The following is a 6807-nucleotide window of genomic DNA, read 5'->3' as shown; positions in this document are numbered from 1 at the left end:
AGTATTACTCAGTCTGAGTACAATGCATCATAATGTAACCCTAAGTAGCTTGCGTAAGGTCATAAAGCAAGTGCCCCAACCAAGATTAGAATGCAGGTTTCCTGACTGCTAGCTTTATGAAGTAACCATCAGATAACACTGCCTTACAACCTGAGGTACCTTCTGGACTTTATTTACCTTTTGTTTGTTTAATCTTAGGGTTCTTAGTCCCTTGATGAAGGCTGCAATGTCACCAGTGGGAAGCCAGGGTATTATCTCAGTCACCGAGATCCTTATTGCCTTAACTGTCTTCTGTCTGACCTTCATGGTCATCAGATCCTTCCGGAAGCAGATCCCCAAGGGGCTGAAGAGGCTTCCAGGACCAAGGGGTTACCCCTTGATAGGCAACGTGCTGGAGCTGAGGAGCAATCCACACTTGACCTTGACTCAGATGAGCCAGACCTATGGAGATGTGATGCAGATACAGATCGGCACCAGACCTGTGCTGGTGCTGAGTGGGTTGGACACCATCAAACAAGCCCTGGTGAAGCAAGGGGAGGACTTCATGGGGCGCCCTGATCTCTACAGCTTTCACCATATTGGAGATGGCCAGAGCTTGACCTTCAGCACTGATTCAGGAGAGGTGTGGAGAGCTCGCAGGAAGTTGGCCCAGAATGCCCTGAAGACCTTCTCTGTCTCGCCCAGCCCCAACTCTTCGTCCACCTGCCTCCTCGAGGAGCATGTCTCCAAAGAAGCTGACTACCTAGTAATGAAGTTCCTGCAACTGATGGAAGAAGAGAAGAGGTTTGACCCATATCGCTACATGGTGGTCTCTGTGGCCAATGTCATCTGTGCCATGTGCTTTGGCAAGCGTTATGACCATGATGACCAGGAGCTGCTCAGTATAGTAAACCTGAACAATGAATTTGGGGAGGTGGCTGCCTCCGGCAACCCTGCAGATTTCATCCCAGTGCTCCAGTATCTCCCTAACCGCACCATGAAAATTTTCAAGGATCTCAATAAGAGGTTTGTCTCCTTTCTGCAGAAGATTGTTAAGGAGCACTCCTGCAGCTTTGATAAGGTAATCGCAGGGCTGCTGCAACAATTTAGGTGACTTAGGCAGTTGCCTAGGGTGCTAGGATTTGGAGGGCGACATTTTCTTCGGCAGCGACCACAGCAGCCGGATCTTTGGCCACCCCAGTTACCATCGGCATTTAGGTGTAGGGAGCTGGGGCAGGGGAGCGTGAGGAGGGCTGCTTGCAGCAAGTAAGGGGGGCACACAGGGGAACTCTCTGCCCCAGCTCACCCCTTCCCCACCTCCTCCCTGAGCACACTGTAGTCCCTTCACTTCTCCCACATCCCAGGCTTGCAGCTCCTAAGCTGATTGGCGCTGCAAGCCTGGGAGGCGGGATAAGTGAAGCAGCGACAGCATGCTCAGAGTGGAGGTGGAGCAGGGGTGAGCTGGGGCTGTGGGGGTCCTCAAGGTGGAGGGGGGCAACTGCCGTGGGAGGAGCACCTCAGGGCAGGGGCTCAGGAAGGGTGCAAGGTGGAAGTTTCGCCTAGGGCACGAAACATCCTTGCACCGGCCCTACGTAACCGGTTTGGAGGCGACTCATTTGCATCGGTTTTCCTGCTCTGTCCTTTGTTGTCTGCTCATTATCTTTTCTCTGTTGCTTTCTGGCTCAAGCAAATATCAGTCGAAGCAGAGGTTAGAGAAGAGGTAGTGGAGATTGTGCACCATCTTCTCTCTAGCCAAATAGCATTTCTCCCACCGAAACGTTACAAATTAAAACCTAATTATTTCTTACAAACAGATGACTTAGAGGCATTGATTGCTATATTTTGCTATAATTACTAAATTTTTTCAATTGATTATAACACTTTTTTAATCTAAGTTTCATAGCTGCTGTAGGAAGTAATATAGTTCTTTCAATTATCGTAACTTGGGACAAATAGCATTATCTGTTGGCTAATAACTGCAGGGGAGAAACTTATTTGCACGTCTGAACCTGCAGTGTAATCATGCTTTGGAGTTCACATACCTGTGGCAACGAGGCACTAGATTTTCCTCCCTCCAGCAGTGGACTATTCCTATCTAACTGCCTTAGTGTTTTGGAATTTGGTACCCTTTGCAGCCTGTGAACTTTCCTATTTCAGGACAATATTCGAGACATCACCGACTCCCTGATTCGGCATTGTCAGGAGAAGAGAGTGGATGAATCTGCCAACATTCAACTCTCAGATCAGAAGATTGTCAACATTGTCAATGACCTTTTTGGAGCTGGTAAAAATACTTGCATTCAAATCCAAAGCAATCCCAGAATTTTCGGTTCCAATTTATCTTCAGGCCTTTGATTCATGCAACTCTCATTCTCTGAGGCATAAAGGATACTTCAGTTGGCTGCTGTTAGGAGCAGAGCAGTTAAATTTTTACAAACTGAAAGCTTGGAAGTTCTTGAATAAAGTCTGTGGCAATTCATTCCCCCTGAAGGACTTTGTAGGAACTGTAGCCATGAAACAAGTTCTCAAGAGACAGTTGTGTACTGCTGTTTTAGTGTTGACAATCCAGAGCTGGGATGATAAAACTACTAGAGATGGGCCTGAACTAAAATTTTAGATTCAAACACCCTTGAATTTAAGTTGTGGCGCATCCACATTTTTGATAATCTTACAGTGTTGATAAAACTAAAAAGCACTGCTACTAACATTAACAACTTGCAAAATTTACCAAGAAATGATGAAAATCTAAAGTCATGGGGTTGTAAATTTCCTTTGACTTGTCTTCACATGATGACTAAATGCTTTTACTTTGTGTCTATCCAGGTTTTGACACTGTGACAACTGCGTTGTCCTGGAGTCTCATGTATCTTGTGATATATCCAGAAATTCAGAAGAAGATTCAGAAAGAATTAGGTAGGTTCGTGCTTTCAGTTATATACAGTTTCATGGTCTGTGTCTCAAAGGCTGGGTTCCAAACAACTTCCTCCATTCTAACCCGTAGATCAGATGATTGGCAGAGAGAGGAAACCCAGACTGTCAGACCGCCTCATGCTGCCTTATACAGAAGCTTTTATCTTAGAGATGTTCAGACATTCCTCCTTCCTGCCCTTCACCATTCCTCACTGGTAAGTGCTGTAACTGTCAAGGCTGGTTTGTGCTCTTTTTTTTTTCAGTGCTGCTCGGTGAGAATGGTCTTCTGACTCAGCTCCCTTCCTGTGCAGACTAACACAGAATTCTTTACCCTATTATCCCCTTAACCACCTCCCGATATGAAGCCAAGTAATGCATACTCCTCTGTGGGAATAGTGCAGAAGCCACTCTCACTCCTCAAGGTGAATGGGGGGGGATACATTTGACTTAATTATTCCACTCCTTCCTATGGCCTTATCTATACATGGGATTAATTCCAATTCAGCACCTGATGTAGCTGTGATGCAAAGGGTGGCTTTAGTTGGGGTTTGTACTGGTGTAGCTGCACTGGTTGTTGATAGTAAGCTGCTGAATCCCAAGAACAGTTAGTTTCACTTCAGACCCTCCAATTCACCTGATGCAGGGCCATTAAGAGCTATAGCACAGTGTCTTCATGTTTTCTTCTCCTCCTTGGGAGAAACCATGTCACCTGATCACTTCTACAGGCATTTGTTTCCTGTGACAGGAACTTTCTTTGCTAGTAACATGAGTTTGAAAGTTCTCCTCCATTTCCCAGAAATGTTCACAATTAACACTGCAAGTACAGACAAGGATGGGCATCACCTAACACAAGTCCAAGGAATGCAAATAAGATGTACAAAACAGGACACTTCTCTAGAACTGTCACCTCACTTTGATTCGCCTGAAAGGGGCCTTGCAGCTTTTTAAACTTAAGACAACCCCTGTTTCTTTCAGCACAACAAAAGACACAGTACTGAATGGCTACTTCATCCCGAAGGACCTCTGTGTGTTCATCAACCAGTGGCAAGTCAATCACAATGAGTAAGTTCAGTCAGACCAAATAAGATGGGTTGGTGCTAAAATTGTTGCAATGCCTTTATATCAATAAGCCAGACCTAGGTGAGTCCTAAATGACTGTACAGAATTATTGGGAATATGCTGCAGAAATTATTTCAATGGAAACCCTGTAAAAGGTTGAAGTTTCTGTTGTTTTTCTTTTTGGGAGGAGGGGTGAGGGGAGGAGGGATCTCACTGAGGATTTACTGTATGACTGGTAAACAATAGGTCTTTATTCTCTTTACTAACGCTAGTAGAATTCCATGGATTCTAATGGAGTTCTGATTTTCAACCTTGTGAGAGGCGAACTGGGACCAGTGTGGCTTTTAGATAGCCTTTCCTCACACCCATATGCCACAGTAACTAATGTTGTTCATAGTGGGCCCGCAGGTAGCAGCTAGAGTAGGTTTAACCTAGTTTAAGGAAAGCCATACCTCACCAATCTTGCAGTTCTTTCAGGGAGTCAACAAACATTTGGATAAGGGTGATCCAGTGGATACTGTATGCTTGGATTTTCAGAGCTTTTGACAAGGTCCCTCACCAAAGGCACTTAAGGAAACTAAGTAGCCCTGAGATAAGAGGGAAGGTCCTCTCATGGATCAGAAACTGATGAAAGAGTAGGAATAATGGGTCAGTTTTCACAATGGAGAGGTGAACAGCAGGTCACCCAAGAATTTTTACTGGGATTTGTGCTATTCAACATATTGTTCTGGAAAAGGAGGCAAAGTGGCAAGTTTGCAGACAATACAAAATTATTCAAGATATATCCAAAACTGAATCCAAAGAGTTAGCGGTATCTCACAAAACTGGATGAATGGGCAACAAAATGGCAAATGAAATCCAACATTGATAAGTGCACAGTAATGCATATGGGAAAATCCCGTTTCTCTCTCCCTCTCTAAATTAGATGTTACCACCAAACAAAGTTCTAGGTGCCACCACAGATAGTTCTCTGAAAATGTCCATTCAATCATAGCAATGATCAAAAAGACTAACAGTATGTTAAGGACTATTCAGGAAGGGATAAAAAATAAGACAGAAAATATCATCATGCTGCCATATAAATAAATGGTGCACTCACTCCTTGAATACTGTGTCCATTTGTGGTTGCCCCATCTCAAAAAGTCTATAGTAGAACTGGAAAAGCTTCAGAGAGGGGCAACAAAGATGACAAAAGGGTATGGAATGACTTCCGTACTGGAAAAGACTAAAAAGATTAAGGCAGTTCTGCTTAGAAAAGAGATGATTAATGGGGGAGGATATGACAGGTCTACAAAATCAGGAATGGTGTGGAGAAACTAAACAGGGAAATGTTGTTTATCCTTTTACACAACACAAAAACTAAGTGTCTCCCAATGAAATGAATAGACAGCAGGTTTAACACCAGCAAGTAGAAGTACATTTTCACACAATGCACAACTAACCTGTGGAACTCACTGCCATTGGATGTTGTGATGGCCAAAAGTATAACTGAGTTTAAAAAAAAACTGGATAGGTTTGTGGCGGATAGGTCCATTATGGATGGTCTGGGATTCAATTGGTCTTTCCAGAAAAATTTCAAATTATGAAACCTCAAATCATCATTTTAAAAATAAAATTGAGCCCATTAATGACTTGTTTTCCCTTCAGCTGAAACTATATTGCCTTTGGTCACTAACATAATGGGTTAAATTCATCCCTGGTGTAACTACATGAGCTTTCAAGTAAGCAACACCAGAGCTGACTTTGACACAGAGGATTTTGTTGCAGTGCGAAAGGTAAGAGCACGAATGAACAGTAAAAGTAGTGGATTGTGAGGCTGAAAACTATTACCATGCTTCACATGAGTCTGTTCTGATGCTATTCATGCTGAAACGCCTGCTTTGCTAGTAATCCTTCAGGTGATGGTACAACCAGGGCCAGCGCTTCCATTGAGGCGAACTAGGCAATCGCCTAGGGCGCCAGGATTTTCGGGGGGCGACATTTTGCGGGGGGGAGGGATGGCAGGCGGCTCCGGTGGACGGTCCGCTGGTCCCGCGCAGCTCCAGTGGACCTCCCGCAGGCATGGCTGTGGCAGCTCCACTGGAGCCGCAGACCAACGGACCCTCCGCAGAAATGGCTGCGGCAGCTCCACCGGAGCCACAGGAGTGGCGTGCGGGGCGGCGAAATGGCCGTGTGCCTAGGGCTCAAAAAACTCTAGCACCGGTCCTGAGTACAACTACTGTCTTCTCCTTCCATTTCAGGAAACTTTGGAAAGATCCATCTACCTTCAACCCAGAGCGTTTCCTCAAGGCTGAAGGGACTGAAGTAAACAGGGTAGAAAGTGAGAAAGTGATGACATTTGGCTTGGGGAAGAGGAAGTGCCTTGGTGAGTCCATTGGCAGGTGGGAGGTCTTCCTCTTCTTGACCATCCTGCTCCAGCAACTGGAGTTCAGCGTATGTGATGGTGAGAAGGTCGACATAACACCTCACTATGGACTGACCATGAAGCACAAAAGGTGTGAGTACTTCCAGATTAAACAGCGCTTTGAAGTGAAGAAATCTGAGTGAGCTGCAGATTCTCATTGCTAGGACACAGAGGGGAAATGCAACAGCACAATAGTTTGGCTTTTGGAAACTACCACCAACACCGCTTTGAAGGCTGACATGCTCTAGAGCATAAGATAATACAAGCCATGTTGACTCTGCATCTGTACTGACATACTGGAGGTTTGCTCATATCTGACATGTTAATGTACTCTATCTGCAGCTCTCTACTGGCATTCAAAGACTGTACTGCAAATGACTCAACAATTGGCAAAGCCTGCCAAGTATGCCCTGAGAAGCATGCCCTATAGTGTCATCTGACACTTCAGTTAGCCA

The 6807-nt window shown here is 44.9% G+C and overlaps 1 protein-coding gene across 2 annotated transcripts; it reads left to right on the top strand.

Annotated features, from left to right (window-relative positions):
* Positions 1–205: 205 nt before the first annotated feature.
* On the top strand, positions 206–6553 carry LOC127057775 (cytochrome P450 1A5). Of its 2 annotated transcripts, XM_050966837.1 has the most exons (6): positions 206–1060; positions 2137–2263; positions 2803–2892; positions 2981–3104; positions 3865–3951; positions 6189–6553. In XM_050966837.1, exons 1-6 carry the CDS (start codon positions 215–217, stop codon positions 6493–6495), a joined length of 1581 nt encoding a protein of 526 aa, XP_050822794.1. In that variant the 5' UTR covers positions 206–214; the 3' UTR covers positions 6496–6553. The 2 variants fall into 2 exon arrangements, with proteins under 2 accessions (XP_050822794.1, XP_050822795.1); XM_050966838.1 differs by lacking the exon at positions 3865–3951 and having other exon boundaries at positions 290–1060.
* The last annotated feature ends 254 nt before the right edge of the window (positions 6554–6807 follow it).

This window comes from Gopherus flavomarginatus, chromosome 9 (genome assembly GCF_025201925.1).
Source record: "Gopherus flavomarginatus isolate rGopFla2 chromosome 9, rGopFla2.mat.asm, whole genome shotgun sequence".
Lineage (NCBI taxonomy): Eukaryota > Metazoa > Chordata > Testudines > Testudinidae > Gopherus > Gopherus flavomarginatus.
This window is presented reverse-complemented; position numbering and strand designations above follow the sequence as displayed.